Source organism: Artemia sp. Qi Xiang Cuo, chromosome 4 (assembly GCF_049724085.1).
Source record: "Artemia sp. Qi Xiang Cuo chromosome 4, ASM4972408v1, whole genome shotgun sequence".
NCBI classification, from domain to species: Eukaryota; Metazoa; Arthropoda; class Branchiopoda; order Anostraca; family Artemiidae; genus Artemia; species Artemia sp. Qi Xiang Cuo.
The window spans coordinates 85,458,319-85,479,213 of record NC_142797.1 but is presented as its reverse complement, the minus strand read 5'-3'; the positions used below and the strand labels follow the sequence as shown (position 1 = coordinate 85,479,213).

General features: G+C 35.9%; 1 protein-coding gene and 1 pseudogene across 1 annotated transcript in view; one reads left to right on the top strand and one right to left on the bottom strand.

The window, feature by feature from the left end:
• Positions 1-307: 307 nt before the first annotated feature.
• Positions 308-20,895, top strand: part of LOC148953561 (phosphoinositide 3-kinase regulatory subunit 4-like) — a 108,219-nt gene continuing 87,631 nt past the window's right edge. Inside the window, 2 exon segments of the mRNA XM_089088005.1 lie at positions 308-411; positions 12,817-12,997. Coding sequence (XP_088944131.1) covers positions 320-411; positions 12,817-12,997 — 273 coding nt within the window. The 5' untranslated portion in view covers positions 308-319.
• Positions 3,567-4,761, bottom strand: LOC148953563 (uncharacterized; annotated as a pseudogene).

Genomic DNA, 20,895 nt, shown 5'->3' with positions numbered 1-20,895 from the left:
AGTTGGACACAAATCATGGTGCAAACTCTTTGAGCTAATTTCTTGCAATTTTAATTTTTTGCTTTTTAAATCCAAGTGTGACGCTAAAATCAAGAAAATTGATGAATTGATGAAAGTCAATGATATTTGGCTTTCTTTATCGATCGATGGGACTGTGATATGGCACGGGCATAACCACAATTTCAAATATCGACTTTAAGTTACTGACAAAGTTTGGAAGACGTCTCCCCTGGATTTTTCTTGGTTACCCAATACATTTTGTCTCTGAAAAGGCAACCCTGTCAAGTTTCGCAAAAATTTTAAACACTTGACATATGCAATGGGAAATCAGCTGTCAGCTACTGTACCTTCTCAGATTTTGCCTGTTGATCATTACAAAGAAGAAATTAGAAATGTCGTTTATGAAAAGAGGCTGGTAAAACTCTCAAGGATGGGCTGTTTAATATCTTGGAAAATACTTGAGCTTGATAGTCTAGTGTAATCACAACTCAGAAATGAAATAATTGGGGTAGGCCTAATTCTAATGATAAATTTTTAATAAATCATATTATTGACTTACGAATAAAGTTAATATACCAATCGATGCCTTTTTTATGCTCTTTATGAATATAATAATTATTTTTGTTGGAAATGAATTTTAGCCCCCACCCCTATATACCAATTCAGGGTATATGTTTGCACATTAGGGGGATGGGGGGGAATTTAATCTTACCTCTCATTAACATCAGAAATAAAATTCACCCTACCCCCCTAATGTGCAAATATATACCCTGAATTGGTATAAATAGGGTTGGGGGTAAAAATCATTTCCAACAAAAATGATTATTATATTTGGAAAGAGCATAACAAAATGCATCAAAAATTTACCATTCTAACTTATAGCCTATGGCAGGAATTACTCAATTTATGGCAATTAAAATGCTTGGAAAATAGGGTAAGACACCCAGTAGTCGGCCACCTGCCTATTCTTGGACAGAGTCTTTTATACTATTTTAATAACCAATTTACAATGAGCTGTTCGTATGTCCGAGTTTAGGCAGAATTGTCACTTGTTAGTAAATTCAAAAATAGGAGGCACTGTACAAGTGAAATTATTTGAATTAGTAACCTACTTGTTCAGAAATTCTTCAGAAATTTTTTGATACAAAAATTAAGTTTCTAGGTGGTATAATATGGTAATTAGAGTAGTTTAAATGTCAAAAAGTTTTCAAAGTGATTAAAGTGTCCGACTACTGGGTGTCTTACCCTATATAGTGGTCTCATACAACAGAAAGAAATTTGCTGAACAAAGAAACTAGGCTAGGATCATTATAATAATTCATTTGTGCCCACTCATACACAAAAAAGGAAAGCAAAGTAAGGAAAAGGAGAAAAGAAAAACAAAAACACTTCAACACCAAAGAATAAACTCAAACAACAACTTCTTCATTCACACTGGTAAATAAGGTGTAGGGGCATGAATTTGCACAAAGTTTCCTTTGCCCTTTTTTGGTGTTTCTTTTGGAGGATGGCATAATGTCAGTCGGGTCAACCATATTTTTGGAATTCAGGATAAATGTGATTCTTTCACGGAGTGGATATCTAAGTAAAAACTTTAGATACTTGCAATAGATTGAGCGGAGTTTTAGTCTATCAGTTTGGGTGAACCAATCCCACAATGGCGATACATAGGGCAGGTGAGTAAAAGCAACTGCTGCATAAAGCTTTGCAAGAATCTTCCTGTTCAGGCTAAACTTCAAAGAGACAAGTTTGCTGTAACTTGATCAAATACTTTTGGATATTTTATCTATTGTCAATAAACGTGAACTTCTTATATCTTGACCATATGTTATTCCCAGATACTTCATAGAGTTACCTGGGAAAATTTTTGTTTGTCCCACCTTTACATATGTATTTTCCCTGCAGAGTTGCTTTCTTGCCAAAGAGGTAAATTCCAGAAACTCAGTCTTAAGTGCATTAACTTGTAAACCATTACTTTCATATCCAGTAATCAGGTGGTCAGTATTCTCTTGCAGAGAAACAAAATTGCAACTTAGCATTAGCAGGTCATCTGTGTATGAAAGCAAGCTAAGGCTGCAGAGATTGATGCTAAACCCTCGGGCAATATTTTTTGTTATTCCAGATGTCAGGGTGTTAAACAGGATAGGGCTTAAAACAGAACCTTGTTGAAGACCTTGGAAGAGTCTGATCAGTCAACTCAGAAGACCCCCAGCCAGTTTAACTTTCCAAAACTCCTCAAATACCAATACAACAGAAGTGCTACAACATGTTCACTAACCCCACATTCAAGTAACTTTAGAAGTACCTGGGACTGCACAACTGAGTCAAAGGCAGCCAAAATATCTACACTGCATATGAAGAGGGAAGACCCCAGTCTATGGGTCTTATCAATAGCTTTCTTTAACAATCTATGCAAAAATGTGCAACTCAGATTTGGGTAGAACCTGATCTGTTGGTAATCTAGTCTACACTGTCCTGAAATTTCTGGAAGCAGAAGTAGCTCCAGGACTTTACTTAGAACACTAGACATGGTAATTGGTCTGTATCCTGTGCACAGGTATGGGTTTTTTCCCTTTTTGGGATATTTGACAGTACTCCAGTGCAAAATGAATTGGGGATCATCCCAGTATCAACACACATCTGGAGCAGGAGAAAGACATTTTCAAACAATTGGTCTGTACCGTGCCATAGGTTATCCAGACATATGCTGTCAAGACCGGGTGCTTTTCAGTGTTTTAACTTCCTCACTATTTTCACTACAGCCAATTTCAATATGACAAATGTGTTTTGAACTTTTAATAGGGTTTTGAGTTTTTCATCTGAACATTTGTCACAATCCTGCTCCAGGCTGGGGTCTTGGGAACCAAACACTGCAGAGAAGCATGTTTTAGCACTAGTTTGAGATCTTTTGAAGAGCTTCCACAATACATATGGATCTTTTGCTGCCTGTTCAGAAACTTTATCAGCTTCTTCACTTTTTAATTTTTCAGTTAGATTAAGATAATTCTTCTTTGTGCTCCAAAACAACTAGAATATCAGCCCTGATTGGGGCTTGTCAGACTCTTTCCAAATATTGTACCACAATTTTTCTCGTTTTTTGCTTGTTTTACAAAAGGACACTTGTCCCACCCTGGTTTCTGAGAACCAGGACAGGGACTTTGGGCTAGGGAAAGCTAACTTTTCCATGGTTTTCAGGGCATGGCAAATTTCCTCACAGTAGAAGTTTAATGCAACCAGGTCTTGTACATCATGGAGTAACAGCTGATACTGCACTTTAATATTACTCAAGATTGTGTCACAGGTGTATTGATAAAGCATGGTGTCTATCTTTTTCCCCTCAGCTTTTGTAAAGTGTGTATTAGCTTCTCTGTTGGTGGTTGACTGAAATGGGATACAGAAGGATAGACCCAAATTATCACTGCAGGTATGGTTGGAATCAACAGTGACCCTTTCCATTAGTGGGAAGTTTGTTACCATGTGGTCAATGCTACTTGTAGATCCACTATTGTGTATATAGGTAAACTGCTGATCTTTGTCACAAACAGATACCCCATATGGTAATGCTGCTAGATACCAGGTACAGATGGGTTGCACTGGAAATCTCTACAGATTAGAAAACGTCTGTTGCCAATTTTGCACAGGAGTCTGCTTAAACAACTACACGCTTCTGCATAGCATTTCTCAGAACGATTGTTATTCAGGTTTGTTGGAAGATATACATTGAAAAGGAAAAAGTTAGACAGCTGAGCAAGTTCCACATAAGTGTAATAGTCACAGGACTTATGCAGCCTACAGGGGATCTGGTCATCCACTAAAACAGCAGTGCTGCTGCTAGGTCTTCCTTGCGTAAATTGTCATTTAGCTTCATGCATGAAAACGGATTTGTGTGGGAAGGACTGGAACAGAGCAAAATTGTCCTTGGTAAGCAGATGCTCCTGCACACAAATTACATTATAATTGGAGCAGATTCCGCTTAGATAGTCTATTTTCCCAGCATTATGACAGTACATGTTTTGGCAAAAGACCTTTAGCTTGTTCATTTTCGAAGCTGAGGTGCTTTGTTCATAGCTTTTCTTACAGCTGGGCAGAACAGACTATAGCTTGGGTGCTTGTTCTTTCTGTTGGGGCAGAGGGCACACTTAACAGTGTTCAGTTGACATGGGGCTTCTCTTGTCAATTCATGGGGGCCTGCACAGCGGGGTAGCAAGGTTGGTTGCTGCATTCTCAAGCCAAATGTTTGAACAACTGACACTTGAGGCACCTTTTTGGGATTTCTTTAAATGCCATTACTTTGAGGGGTTTACTTTGAGATACCTTGCTGTATAGCCCTGTCACATGATAATGCATCAGCAAATGCAAGTCATACTGTCTGTGAAGTCCCATATCTTTTAGCTTCTGTTACATTGGGGTTACCGGCAATTATCTCTTCTGGGGTAGTACCCAGTGGAACAAATTTTGCAACAGCCATGAACTTTCCTTTCTGGTATTTCACTTTAATATCAGATATCTTGGATAACAAATCACTTAGGGCTTGAGCAGCAGAGTCCGTTTTGATATAAGCCACTAAGCCAGACTTCATCTGCTGAATCTTCTGCACATGCTCAGGGGTTATAAACTCCTCAATAAACCGTTTCTGATTTGAACACGACCACTAGCTAGGGCTAGACCACTAATGAACACCCAATTGAGTGGTTTTTCAGGTGCTGGGAGCAGGGGCCAGTCAGAAGGCTGGGGTAGAGCAGCTTTGCATTGATCAATCATTGTTTCTAGCTTTTTGACACTCTTGTTTATGTGGACCGTCATGGATGTGATGACATCCTGTGGGATACAGGGTGAACAGCACATCAGAGCCAATTTGGGACCTTCTATCTTTCAACAGATTTTCATTGTGTGCATCCACAATATTATTCAACTCATCATGCACTTCACAAATTTGTTCATGAGTATAGAACTTAACTCCAGTGCTGATTACTGAATCTTTCATAATATCCTGATGCCTTAGCCATGTTTCAACAAAGTTCAGTACTGGCAAATATATCTAACAATAATTTGCCATCACCATGACAAATCACGCAAGCATATCCAAAATCACAGTCCAAGGTCAAGCAGGTTGTTACTTACAAGAGAAGTAAGGGAAGCGTTGAAGGCTGTCTACCTTGTTCCCACAATTTAAGGGGCAACCCCATCGGGTACCATATCAATATATTCCTTAATTTAGACCTAAGTCCAATCATGATGGTTGCTTTTCTGACAATTCTGAAACTCTCTTGTGATCTTAGATATATCACGATGAAAATTTTGACAAGCTTCTTTTTGTTTTTGTGGAAAATGGTTAGGTTATAAATACAAAACTTTCAGTAATGAATCCAGGGTCAAACACATAGTCCAGGAAGGTATTGCCAAGCACTTATGTTAACTTTTTCTGATTTTTAAGTCTTTAGAATTTGACTACTTGACAGATATTTTGACAAAACAACATTGTACCTTAATTTCCAGTTACCCTGTCTCTGACCTGAAACCAGAGGTTTTAGTATTTAAAATGCAGATCCTTTTATTTAAGTAGAATTATAAACTCTATAAATTTTTTTTTTCAAGTTTAGGAAGTTAATTGGTAAAAGTCTACTTTATCTACTTTTAGGTATCTTAGTAAGTGGTTGGATTAGGAAGATAAAACTTTCAGGGATGAATCTACAGGCTAAAGTATGCCCCAGGATGGTATTTTGAAGTACCTACATCCACTCCTTCTCCTTCTAGAGGGTTCTGAAATTTGCCTACTTGACAGATCTATACCTATTGAAATTTTTACAAAACAATATTTTACCTTAATTTTCAGTCATCAGATTCTTTTTCTGTGGCTTTAGTTCTGAAAATGCAATTCCTGTTATTTTATTAGAATTTTAAGCCATCTCAATGGCTTTTTTCAAAATTTAGGAAACTCATCTTCAAATCTTTAAAAAATTATAAATTGTGATTGAGCGAAATTGTGCAACTAAAAACAATTTTGTTGTACTTCATTTAAACAGCAGATCGCTTTTGCAAGGTTTCACTTTTGTATTACAGATATTTTTAAAGGTCATCAAATGTCAAGACCCTCTAGAGAGAGACGGAGTAGAGGTAGGTACTTTAAAATACCTTCCTGGGCATACTTTAGCCTGTAGACCCATCCACAAAAGTTTTATCTTCCTAATCGAACCCCTGTCCAAGATAGCCAAAAGTAACTAAAGTAGAATATTACCAATTTATTTGTAGATCTTCAAGTTTCATTTTCCTAACTTAGCCCCTTTCCAAGATAGAAAAAAGTAGCTTGTCTAGAGTTTTACACTGCCTTTTTTGATGAAATTTATTTTAGCTTGTGTAAGAACAATACAATTATAAATACAAATAATATATCTGCAATTATTGGGAAATATATAAAACATATGACATGTATTGGTAGATCTTTGAACCATCATATGTTCAGAGTGAGTCAAAGTTGTGAAGCTGAAGACACTCTGTTTGTGCTTCATTTGAGCAGAAGATCCATTGTACAAGATTTCACTTTTAATTTTTAAAGGTCAGTGCCGTCTAAAGAGGATAGGAGTGGATATAGGTGCTTCAAGATACCTTCCAAGTATATACTTCAGTCTGACTAGATCCATCCCTGAAAGTTTTCCATTTTTTTAACTTAATGCCTTTTCAAAATAGCTTGTCTAGAGTTTTACCCTGCATTTTTTGATGAAATTTAGTTTAGCTTGAGTAAGAACAACACAATTATGAATAAGGCAAAATAGCATATATAACTAGTTCTAGAATGTGTTTATTAATCTTTAAACGGGATACATAGCATGAAGGGAAATATGGCAAGTGCTATTAGATAGGCTCAATAAACATGCAGTCAATAGGTATACTAAAGTAAGAATTTTATATGACCTTAAGGAGTTTTCTTATATGTTATTTTCTTATATAATTCAGGCTGAGCTGGCCATATCTGGTGACTATCAGAGGACGGTGGGTCGAGCTACCATTGCTTCTCTATAATTGCAACCATGATATTGTGTAATAGACATTGGCTGATAATCATGAAAATCTGACATGGATCCTTTCTTTTACATTGGGTTTACAAGCTCCTCTTTCGTCTAAGATACTTTAGTTGTGTTTAACAATAACTTGATGACGTGAGTAAGACACTAAGGGTCTACCAATTTTAGCATAAATTTCCTTAGTTATCATATTATAGCTGTCTAGATCTATTGTTATATAGTTTCTATCTCTATGCCTAAAATAGTATAATATCAATAGTCTAGTAGATCTATGAAACTCTGGGACAAAATTGCAATATAAAAGATTTTTGCACTGTCTTGTAGAAAAAAATTCTGTACAATATATCAAAAGTCAAACAAATGGACCTGGCCATACCAGGGATAAAATTTTAAAAATTCAGGAGTATAGGTCTTGTTTACTTGATTTTCATGTCTGCTCTTTTTCTGCACAGATAAAAAAAAACTTCTGGTGCTTTATTGCTGGACTTGGGTTGATGTCCCCCTTTAGCAGGGAAGGGAGATGGGGAGAACAGTATATTTGAGAGTTGTGCAATATGGCTGGTGAAAATGCTGCCCCCCTGGTTTTTTGACTTGATGATTTCAAAACCCATGGTATTAGATTTGTATCTTGCTTTTCTGCAGTGTTTGCAGTGTAAGGAAGACAATGCATCAGGCACTCAGAGTACGCTACATGGGCAGATTTACTTCAACTATGTAATAGAAACATAAGGCAAAACTAAATTTAAAGAATGAAACAAATCAGGTAACTTCTGTAATCACAGCAAAAGATAATTACAGTTTTGATTGAACTAAATAGGATAAGATCAAGGATTTGTACTAAACATCATCTTCTTCATCATTATCAACAAAAACATCTTTATTGGAACATGCAATCCTTGGTAGTCTTTGCAAGCAAGTGTGCAAGACAATCTATTTTTTTTGGCAACTGCAGCAGGAACTGTCACAGTTGGAATGTGTGCAGCTGCATCAAATCACATTTACCAGGTGAGACAGAGTAGGTCCAATTTTATCATGATTGGAGTGAGGTGTCTGTCACGTAACAACCAACCACAGTCTTTCGAGTCTAGTTCTGGTACAGTATTATGCCTTTCCATCACCTGATATAAGAGCCTATAAGAAGGAAATTTTACAGCCACTGGAGTTGGTGGAAGTCTCTCTGGGTTCACAAAAGTTGATGTCTTTGAGCTGTTCAGTTTTTTAAGGAAACCCCTGTACTTGGCTTCCCTGAGACCCTCTCCTTTCTTAGGCTTGTTGAAAGACAGCAACAGATTTTCACTGGCTTGCTGGACTTCCTCCATAGAGTGGGGATTAAGGAATACTTCACAGTTATTCCTAAAATCTTCATGGCTTTTCAGGACTGGCAGAACAGCCTGCTTTCCTATCTTAATCCAATGGGACGTTGTTTTGCAGCCAAGAAGAGCATGGCCAACAAGAAAATAGTGACAAGCCTATACCAGCAATCTTTTGATAAAGTTGATGTGCTAGTATTTAGTTGACACTGCTCTTTACTTGATACTGGTTTTGAAGTAGAGATCCTTGGTTTCGAGAGTCAGGTGATGGAGGAAAAGGACCAATAAATTAGTGTTGTTTCCAACTACTTCAGTTGCCCTTTCCTAGGCCTCATCAACACCTGTCAGTGCAATCAGAATGTCTACATCTCTCTTTGCATGGAAGACGGTGAGATTGGCTTGGACAAGCTTCTTACCAATAGATCAAATAATGTTCTGCTTATTGTTGGGATTCCACAAGAAGTCCTCCTTCTTCCTTTGCAGCTTCATAATCAGTGTGAAATCGACGGTTGGTCACTGGATAGCCTACTATTTGTTCGTCTAACCTGATTGACATCCTTAGTAGACAGACCTGTAGTTTAACCATCAAAGACGATGGAACCATTTGAATACTTCTTAGTCATGAATGAAACGTAACTGTTGCAAATCTGTTCGAAAGTGTTTCAATGACAAACATCCCATCCGTGATGTCTTTATACAGCCTTGGTTACTTTTTTTCAGCTATTCCATTTACTGAAGAAATATTCTTGCCAACTTTTTATACAGGTTGTGGCCTGCAGCTAGAAATTCAGGGAGCATCTCAGAGAGTGCTTGAAGATGCTACAACCAGTTTCCAGTCCGTTCTTCCCTGATGGCCCTCTAAAGCACTCCGAACATTTCTGACTTCTGAAGTTTAAAATGCTTAAGGTATTTCTGAATATCTTCGGTGAATAGTTTTGAGACAAGATTAAAGTATTTCCTCAATACTTCATTATCAAGTAATGCATTAAGGAATAGTACATCATATGAATCAATTATGAGCTAGCTATTATCTGATCTAGGGTAGTTATTTGATTTACAATATTATATTTCAGTATTAGCAAACTTTTTAAGGTGTTCTCTCTGGAAAAAAGATCTTAAAAAATTAATCAATGATATAAATAATAGTTGTAGCCTATAGTAGAATGTAAATTCACGCTAGATATGAAGGGTCAGGTCACTCAGTCTTTTGTGGTGGGGGGGATAAGACAACTCCTAAAGCCTTAAAAGTGCGTTTGTGGGCCAAATTTTTGAAGATCCCCTGAGAGATACATCAAATAAACAAATAGAGGACAGAGGACTCACCCTCTGGTCTTTCCTTATTGGGAAGTATACAGTTGGGCTAGTGTGGAATATGTATAAGATGTGGTGATGTCTTCTGTATAATTTCAGGAAACTGGAAAGTTCCATCTTTAAACAGTAAAGCATTTTGACAAAAAGAAAAAACTAAATTGTAAAGAGGATAGCTAGATGGGGGTGGTTGCCTTCCTTGTATCAAGAAAAAAAAATCATCTTAAAAACAAATGGACTGAAATGAGGCAGTTTTCTTAAACATTCTTAAATGAATGGAAGATTAAGTGGAGGGGGCATCCCCACGCACATTAAGGATAACCCTCAGATAGTCCTCCAACCTTATCTTTCTTTTTAGTTTTATTGCTGTAGTTTGTTTTCATTTCGGAATAAATGTCTTGTATCAGAGTGACATATCTAGAACTGTCAAAATATAAAACTTTTTGTCTACAATGTATTATTTTTTATTTATTGATTTTTTCTTTCCCAAGCCACATCATATGGAAATGCTTGTCATAGAAAATTTCCACGGAACTCATTCAATTTGCAGTTGCAGGTTTTAATGCCCTTTCTAACGTTCAAAAGGAATTGTAGGATTATGAGTTGCTTTTTCTTGGCTTCTTCTGCTACCCAGTCCCCTTGTAATCCACCAAGACATCTTATCAAAATCCTGTGGTAGCTATATTGTTCAGAAGTATTGAAAGAGGTGTCTAATGATGACAGAGCCGTCCCCTGAAGAAGTGGGGTGTAACCAGGGTAGTTATCCCTGGATGGTGTGGTTTGTAGGGGCAAGGTAATGTTTTTCAAAACCTAGGAAAGGGGAGGGGGAAATATTATTGCTTTTTTCAATTTCTTATAATGAAAATATAAAAGAGGCATTTTTGACACCCCCTGAATATTGAAAGATCTCCAGGATCAACATTACTCCAACAGCCATAGATGCAGCAGCCCTAAATTATGTAAATTATATGTTGTTTGCAGGTAGGTTTCAGTAGAAACAGTGGTTATGTTTGGTCTGGTTATCTGTTCATCTAGGAGTTATTAGAGAGGCTAAGATTCTCAGAGTTTCCTAAGGGTATACCTTTGAAACCACACATGTACCTTAGTAAATCATAAGATGGTATGTGCATATGTGTTTCCAAATTCTCTGTAGAACAATTCTCTGTAGGCTTTGGGACCAAGATAAAACTGCTATATATTGTTGGGGAGAGGGCGAAGGGGGTGGCAAGAAGACTTCACTAAGGTTTTGCATTACATCTATGCACAGTAAAGTAGAAAGGTTAATCAAAAGACGCTATGTGTTTCCAGGTTGTGGAAATTGTGTATTTGCAATATTTTTGGAATGACTTAAGGTATCGAGCTGAAACTGTCGAGGAGGATTTGTGGGCAAGTGGACATTTAATTGCGACTTGGGAGTGAGGATAGAGGTAAACAAAAAGATATGATGTCTATCCAGGATAATCATTACCATATCTGAAAAATCTGAGGAACAGCTTTTAGGATGGAATTGAAACTTCCAGGTAGTATTGGAGAAAGATGAGGAGGGGGGAAGAACTTCGAATTTTGTGCTAGAAGGAGGGGCTGAACCTAAATATTTTTTAGGTTCAACCTAAAACCCTGTCAACCTAAATATTTTTATGCTATAAACCACTGTAAGACTTAGAATCAGTTCATGGTCAAGTAGAAAGGTAAATTAAAAGACACTAGGGGCTTCCATGTTATTTAAATAACATGTGCTTTGTGCAATATAATGGGACATCGAGTAGAAACTTTCCGAGGTTTTCTTTGTTTTTGGCGAGGAGTATGTGGAGATCAAATTTTAACTTGAGGGAGGGGATAGAAAAGGGATGAATTTATTATGTCTCAGATCTTCTGACAACTTTTCATGTCTAAGTAGCAAAGTAAATCAGTTGACAATATTTAGTATCACGTTATCAAAACAGAAAATCTGTAATATCTTAGGAATTGCGTAAAGTCATAAGTTGGAATTTTCAGGTAATATTGGGGGTCCAAGTGAACCCTTGGGGCGCGGGAGAGAGGCAAACTGAAAAAAACTATATATTAGGGTAATCAAGTGTATATGCAACATCTGAACGTTTTGTATTGTTGGCATAGAAGGTGGCTACAGGACTTCACATTTTTATTTAAAGGTAGAGAATGTGGGGGCCAAGAAAGATGTCGTGGGTCTGCTTAAAAACAATTTCTGATATTTGCCCCAGTGTAATTTTGAATCTAGTCATGGTGAAGTAATGAAATAAATAAAAATACAGTATATTTACTCGGGTCGTTCAAATAGTGTATCTGCAATAGCTGGGAACAACTCGATAGACCAAGTTAAAACTTACAGGGAGTGTTTGGGGAGGGCCATGGGACTTCAAATATGATATTTAGAGAAGGGGATGAGAGTGCCGAAACGCTTTGTCTTCTAAGTATATGTTTGTCCAAAAATGCACTGACTAGCTTGAAACTTGTGTTTTTTAGATGTTGGGGTTAAGCAGACCCTTACACATAGAAATACTAGCAATTTTCTTTTTCCAAAATTGACCCAAAGCCCCAGTTTTTTTTTCTCTCTAATTTGCTTGAAAATGAAATTCAAAAGATTCTAGGCTAGGTTAAATATAGATGTAACAGATAATGCAGTACATCAATGAATGAATCCTTAAAGGAGCAGCTAATAGAATAGACAGTCAAGTCAAAATCAAAGCAAACATCAGGAATGTGAAACATCACAGAAATCGATACCTCCCCAAAAAAACGATTGAGGGTCCATAGTTAAAGCATATTTAGGTAAAAACAAAATATTTCTGGAAAACGTTCTTGAAGGGTTTCGTCTTACAAAAGTCACGTCACACCGCAGAATACTGTTTAATCCATTGATTAACGACGCTTATTGACTACAGAGGTCCTTCAATTACCCCTCTGGCGATTCAGATTAAACCCCAGGACCTAAACTTCAAAACGGGGAATCCACTGTGCCATCATAGGCACACAGAATACTGTAGGCTATGTTTCCATAGAACTTATATTTGAAATACTGTAGACTGGTCAACCTTAAAAACCTATAAAATAGAAAACTTCAAGGATTTGTAATTACGGCTCTCATCCCATAAAGAAATGCCTGTGTGCACTATTATTAATCCGTTGTGTCATTTTTATCACATATGATTATTTTTTTCAAGTCTTGGGAGTACTCGATTCTTCAAGGTTGCTCGCGCTAAGGGTCAAGAAGGTGATATAGTGATAAAGGTGTTTGTTTTCAATGATCCGTCACTGCCTCTCAATGAACATCAATCAAATTTGGAATTTCTACTTAGTGTTCTCACGCCTCAATGGGGATGTCTACCTTTTCAAAAAGCAATGGTTTGTTCCCTGTGATTTTCTTTTTTTTATGCTGGTTCTCTTGCTGTTGTATTATGAATGTAGTTGGCTTTTTTATGCAATTAATTAAAAAAACAAAGCTTTTTCGAGGGAAGTAAAGAGCCAAGTTGAAACTTAAAAGGGACAAAAATTATTACTTTGCAGCTTATTTAATATAAATTAATATTACTAGTACAAATAAACGCTCTAATTATGTTTCCCTATGCTTTTATGATTATACAAAACTAGCGCATTACTGAAAACACAAAAGTCAAGTATAAAAAACAGGATTATTGATTTAAGAGTCAAAAATGAGTGTAAAGCCTAACAACACTAAACGAGTCTATAAAGCTTTTCATAATCCTACACCATTTGTGACAAAAAAGTGCCTTTTTTAGTGCTATATGGCACTTTTGGATGGTAAAATTGATAAAATGCACGTAGATATGAGTAATAGGTTTAAAATCTGCCTTCCTGGGATATGCCTTTTAAAATGATTGCATCACGCTTACAAAAATAATAGATTATCTGAAAAGTAATCATAAGAAGGGACGCATTATTATTGAAAAAAAATCCTAGCTGGAATTGAACACATGATAATCTAATTTGAAGTCTTGCGCTGTACTGGCAGAACCACGCCTCTAATAATGTAATTTAATATATGTTTAATATATGTGGTGTTTGTAGGACTTTAATTGCGTAGTTTATTAAGGGGGAAGGAGGAGGAAGTTGCAGGAGGTGTTCTTGCAAACCTCCACTTAAGTGTTTTGGCCCATAATTATTACAATGATACCGTTTTATGCTTCCAATATTTTCCACTTAAACAGTGGCACCAAAAATGTTGCTTTCAGTACTATATGTCACTTATGAATTGTTTAATTGATAATACGCACGTAGATATGAGCAAAGGTTTTCAAATAAGCCATTAGACAATACTCTAAATATTTATGGCATTCCACTAGCCCTAGCGTTCCTACTTCCGACAGTGCACAGAAAATACAGCGTTTAGTGATATTTAGAACTTTCAGAGAGTGGAATTATCGGAAGAACGTGAATACGAGCAATATTTTTTATATGAGCTATCAAAAATCTATCTAAGATATTCTGGTAGTTCGCCAGCTCCATCCTTCAAAAAAGGGCATAAAAGGTGCTTTTTTTCATGCCTTAAGACACTTGCACACGATGGAGTTTACATATACCACGTGTATATAAAAAATAGCTTTCGAATGAGCTCTTAAGTATCTCTCTATGATGTTCTAATAACCCGCTTGGTCTGGAATAAATAACAAAAAACGACCGTTTTAACATTTTTAACTTTTAACTACTATGCGCTGTGGTTCGCTCTTTACTAGGTTACAGCTAATGCTTCAACCGTGACAAAGAATTCATTGCAAATTCTCCTCAGAAAATAGTTAACATTAAAATTTGTGAAATCTAATAGATGGTAGAATTTTTAAAAACCTAGTAAATATAAGCAATAGCTTATAATTGAGCCATTGAACATCTATCTACAACGGTGTGGTAGTTTCAGTAGCTTACTGATGAGCAGACGATTTATGAAACTTACTAAGGGAGGCTGTGAACCTCCAGTTATGGGTTCTGGAACATAACTATTACAATGATACCTGTTTTGTACTTCAGAACTTTGAAACTTGTGCTGCCACAGAAGGGGCACCAGAAGTTTTGTTTTAGTGCTATATCGCACTTACGAATGTAAAATTGAAAAAAATAACACGTATATAAGAGCAATAGCTTTCAAATGAGTCATTAAACATCACTGTTATAAGTTCTGCTAGCCCAATAGCCCCACAGTGTAAAAAAAAATTGTTTGAGATTAAACAAAAATTGTTCGCAATGTTTTTCAAAAACAAAATTGGAATTTCGACAGCTGAAATTCAATATTAGAGACCCTTTTGGAATTCCATGGTCATTATGGAATTTCCAGTTTGTTGAGAAACATAAATGTTGAATTCCCATACCCGAATTGAATTTTCAATTTGTTGACAAAACAACATGTTGTATTTTAAGATCCTTATTGGATTTCCATCTTGTTTGCTGGATTTCCCGTTCTCTTATTGTATTTTCATCACTAGCGTTGTTCAGTTTCCTAGGTCTGCAGTCTATTATCTAGTTCTCAGGATTCAGTTTCCCTTTCTTCTTTCTGAAGCGTCAATAAATAACAAAAAAATAATTTCATTTATTTTACAAGAACAGAAAATTACAACAAAAAAATTGTCCCAAATAGTATGACACCTCTTAATGGCTGCATTTTGTCATGGTGGAAATCAGTAAATGAATGGCGTAGTAGTAGGCCGACAGAAGACACTTGAGTAAGAAATATCTTCCAATCAGAAAACAGTGACATGTGGACCTGAAATGAAGATGAAATCAAATCGAGGCACAAATAAAAGAAAGGCTTCCCCCCTTTTTTCTACCTCCAGACCTGAACGGTTGCAATAATAATGCCATGAATCCTGTCTTTTCTGAATACCTTTGACTTACTCATCAGATATCATCAAATCTCTTGTTCGCCGCTTCATCAAATCTGTGTGTTATAGAATTGAAACTTTGCAAAATAGATCTTCTGCTTATATGAAGTACAACAAAATTGTTTTCAGCTTCACAACTTTGCTCAATCACAGTTTATAAGGTTTTAAAGATATGCAAATAGATTTCCTAAATTTTGAAGAAAAAAACAACATTGATATGGCTTAAAATTCTACTCAAATAACAGGAATTTCATTTTCGGAACTAAACCTTGAGAAAAAGAAACTGATAACTGAAAATTAAGGTAAAATGTTGTTGTTTCAAAATGTCAATAAGTATAGACCTGTCATGTATGCAAATTTAAGGACCATCTAGAGGGAGAAGGAGTGGAGGTAGGTACTTCAAAATCCTTCCCGGGACATACTTTGGTACTTATGTACTATCTGGAACACACGCGCTATATTATATAGGGAAGATGTGGGTTTCTTTCGAAACGGGTTTCTTTAGAGAAATGGATTGTAAAGCGTGGTTTGTTATTGGGTTTACAATATTTAATTTATTGTTTTTGGGGGTTTCGGGGGGGAAAAGGTACCTAGGTTTGGTTAGGTATTTAATATATGCTATGCTTTACCCCCCCCCCCATCCCCCTCCCTAATGTGCAAATATATAGCCGAAATTTGTTCACAAACTATTATGTTTTTATCCTATTTTGTTTTACTTCATTAGCATCAATCGAACTTCACTTTTCGCGTGTTCCAGATAGTACATAAGTACCCATACTTTAGCCTGTAGACCCAACCCTAAAAGTCTCATTTTCCTAACCTTACCCTTTTCCAAGATAGCCAAAAGTAGCTAAAGTAGAATTGGTACTGTTCTGTTAGCTGTAAGCCATGCAAGATATATGAGAGAATTTTTTTCACTAGGCAGTTTTTTTCAAAACGCGTTTTTTAACTTTTGATCACTATGGGCTGTGATTCGCTCTTTACTAGGTTGCAGCTGTCGCTGCAGCCATAATACCTTGCCGGGACATGCTTTAAAAAATGAGCCTAGAAAATGACTGAAAAAAAAAACAGCGGATACCGATACCGATATTCCCGATACGATACATGCGATACCAATACGCCCGATACTGATACGTGTGATATCGATACACCCGATACCACATACAGCCCTTCTCCAGGGACTATGGAGGTCCATATCATCATCAAAACCATATATATATTGAACCTTTGAACTATGTTAAACAAAATGTCGATCTCAAAATTTTTATAGGACTAGTTGGGGGGAGGGGGCCTGTAAGGAGGGGGGGCTATTTGCCCTCCAATATTTTTGGTTACTTAAAAAGCGCACTTACAAATTTAAATCCCTTTCGAATGAGCTATTACACACCTCTCTATGATGCTCTGGCCACCTCCTAGCCCTGCTAGAAAAAAAGAAAGAAAAATAAAAGGGAAACAAATCAGTGCTACCCATGCAAAAAAGTCATTTTCCTTTGTGTTCACGGTGGGGGACTGTAATTGTTCTACATAAGGTTTTGGACCATGCTGATTCTAATGGTGCACTTTTTTTTATTTCGATTTGACTCCTTTTTCAAAGGGTTTCAGGCTCTTTTTCGAAATCACCATAAATTTCTTTTCGCAATAAACTTTTACTTCTAAGATCAACCGAAACAATAGTTACCATTCCTGATTCAGTGTCGGATGGCAATTTTTTCTCGCTAGACAGTTTTTTTGAAAACACGTTTTACAACTTTTGATTACTATGGGCTATGGGCTGTGTTACTATTATTTTTTTTATTATTTTTTTTTTTTAATTGAAAAATGAAGATTGTGGTGACAGTTAAACGAAGCATAAAATTGAAAAGTTAGGAAGTGTTTTTGCTTAATTTGTTTCCAACCGTGTTCTATCTTTTTTCTGGAAAACAAGTTAAACTTTCTATTTAGAGTTTTTTATTCTATTTCTTCTGTAGTATTCTTTTTACATATTACTTTAGTATCAGTTTTTAAAGCTGTGTCTTGTTTAACAGCATAACGGTAAAATGCAAAGCATGGCATTCTATAAGAGCTTAAATCATTTGTACAGAGTAATAGTTTTGTGGCTGCTTTCGATTTTATTGTTACTGTTTTTACCTTTTATTTTTACCATTTTATTGTTACTGTTTGTTACTGTTACTGTTTTTACCTATTGCTGTTAGTTGCTTTAAAAAGTGGTTATAGAAAAAAAGTCGCTTAGGATTTTAGTATATTTAATAATAAATTAAAAATGTAAAATCTCAAATTACGAAAGTTATTCGCTCAGACAAAAATGGGGGGGGTTCATTTATTTGTAAAAAGTAACCCATGCAAACAATGAAGGTTCTTTTGAAACACCTATGCTTTCTACAACAAAGAATATAACTTGTACTTCACTGAAAAAAATTCAAATGAGTTGAGCGAGAAAAATGTGCATTGTCAGTTTAATATATATATGCTGATATTTATTTTTTAAAATATCAATTAACTTTTGATTTCTGAAAGGTATATAAGTGAAAATATTTAAAATAATTTTTTCTTTTAAATGTTGTATGCAGCTAGCTTTGTTATATAATATTTGGACTATTTTGAATAAAATGGCTGTCTCAAAATATCTATGGGATACATCTCAGGAAAATATGACGTCTTTGTGTGTATGTGAGGGGGGGGGTTGCTGCGCTCTGTTCTCTTTGAACCTCAAAAACGGGACTAGAACTTATGATTACCAATCCAATGAGTCCCCTCCAAAGCATATACGACCCTCTTTATAAGAACCTTACATGCCCCAATGGCATAACTTACAACCCTTTCCCTGGGAGCTGTGGGGGGGGGTCTTCCTCACAGACATAATTTCCGAAACCTTCAACTACGATGAATAAAATTGTCATCTCCAAATTCTGATTGGAGGTGCTAAGGCAAATGATGAGCATAAGGGGGGGGGGGCAGTTTGGTTTCAAATCACTTTAAAAGGGCATTATAACTTCCAATTTCAAATCAAATAAGCCACATCTGATGTTTATACGACCGTCCATTCCATTAAAAACTATATGCCCTCATAAAATAAATTACAACCCTATCTCAAGGGCGCTGAAAGGTTTTGTCATCACGAGAGACTTTGTTATAATATATTATCTGGAAGCTCGTGTATCTAGGACACTGCCATGTTTGAAAAGTGTTAAGCTCAAAGCAATGATCTTACACCAAAATGAAATTATTTGATTGTTAACCTAACTTTTCACCATTGCAGCTGTTACTGCAATTAAATCTGGATACAGCTCTAGATGTTCCCGCCAGTATTCAATTAAGTAGATATAGTTTATACTTACATGGTTGATGATAGGCGATACTCTGAGCTACAACTAAATTAAAATAATGCTTACATGCTTCCGACATCTTACCCAGTAAATTCCGTTTAGCAAAATGAATGGTAAAATAGTGCTTCTTTTCTTTTCTTCTGAATGTGTCTCTATGTCTGTGTCTATGTCTTTCCTTCTGAATGTGTCTTCTAGTTAATTAGTACTTACTTAAAAACATCTTTACGGATGTAGGAGCTTCACCCTAAAGACGGCCAAAGGTTTGCCAGGAATATCTATTGGAGAGGATGGTGTTACGTGTAAAAATCTGTATATTTTGACATAGAGGAAATCTTTAAAGCTTGTTGTTTACCTCGAATAAACATCAACGGTTTCCACTGAATTAAATTAACCCATAATTACCACAAAGCACAATATTGACCTTTTTTTATAATTTTTTTAACTTTAATTTTGGATACTGATTCGTCAAAATGCTATTATTCGTTGTGATTCCAATAAACCCTTGATCAAAACCAAATTTCTGTAGAAGAGTTTTTGTGCATTCTTTTGTCACTACGTTTTATTTAATTTTCCTCCGACTTTAGCTGAAGTATATGATAGACGGCGTTAGTTTATTGTCTTGTATAGTAGTTAGATTAAGATTACTACTGAATAAAGATAAATATGCTTGTTATTTATTATAGCTTGAGTATGGGTTTGTCGTTGTTTTTCTCTATGCTCCATCAGATAAAACTAAATGTCGTATAAAATTTATGAAGAGCTTTTTATATTTATTGTTAGTTCTTAGTTCTATTATTAAATAATAAAAATAATTTGAGTGCAACCAGCCGTCCCTTGACCACTGTTATCACTTGAGAAACCCCAAAGCTCTACATGACATGTAATCAAAGTTTCCAAATCAACGTAGCTATGCAACTAGACGATTTAAAATAACCTTCTACCATACATTTCATAGTCAATACAATAGCATTGACTTGGAAGACAGCTACGTGTCTTCCATGTACTCTTATTTTCTTTTTTCTCCAGTGGTTTGCATATAAAACGAATAGTCATAGAAAGTCAGGAAATGGCTCATTGAATCGCAAATTTTAAGTAATAGTGCCTTTTATTGAGGACCAAAACTGAAAAGAGACTGATGTTTCTTTAAAATCTCGTTTGCCCTCACAACCCAATTTAGGAGTAATTCACAATGTGAAGATTCTCAAGTTAGTCAGACTTGTCGGCAGATTCTAAAGTTTACCGCCTGGGGCAACATGAAAGCTGTAGTTCCGTATGTAGGAGCCCATAATTATGGAAAATGTCCGTATAAAGCAGATGCACCTTAGACATATTTTAATATAAAATCTTGTAGTTTGGACTTGAAAAGTCATACAAGGATTTTGATAATATATTAATGAAGGGGCTAAAAGAAGCCCTTGGGATTGCTCCCCCTTAAATTCTGCCCAACCCTTATTTCTATACCATTTTGTTGAAATCGGAGTCACACAAGAAATATCAATCTGTATAATTGAAGTGCCAAAAGGATCTCCCTCGACTGGTTCTTCAAACGAAAAGTATGTCTGTCTAAAATTGAAACACAATAATTACCTGTGTTGCAAATGATCTTGTGTATAGAACAGACATACATATTCTGTATCCATATTATACCTTTGTATTAATAAAGATATATCTTAATTGAGACGTGGTGTATCTCATCTTGTTAAAGTCAGAGTTTTCAGGTATTTTAAGTCCGTTTTATTGAAGACCACTAAGTGAAATTATTTGGCCGATGCCTCTCCAACTTCCCTTTCTCCCAAGTTTGCAACTATTTCCATGTCGTACCTCTTTTGATTCACGGTCATTCGAGAATTTTTCTAATCTTTTAGATGTTAATCATAAAAAATCATTCAGGCTGACTTGTGGGCTGTCAATAATCAAAACGTATTAAGTGTATATTTCACAAATAGGGTTTTATCTCTCACGACTTCTGAAAATCTGTTTATACAGATTTTGAATCTACAAATATAAGGCCAACATTTTAATATTGTATCGAACATGTAATTCAAGAGAATTTTACTTGGGGTAATTAATTTTGGAAAAAAGAACGGCG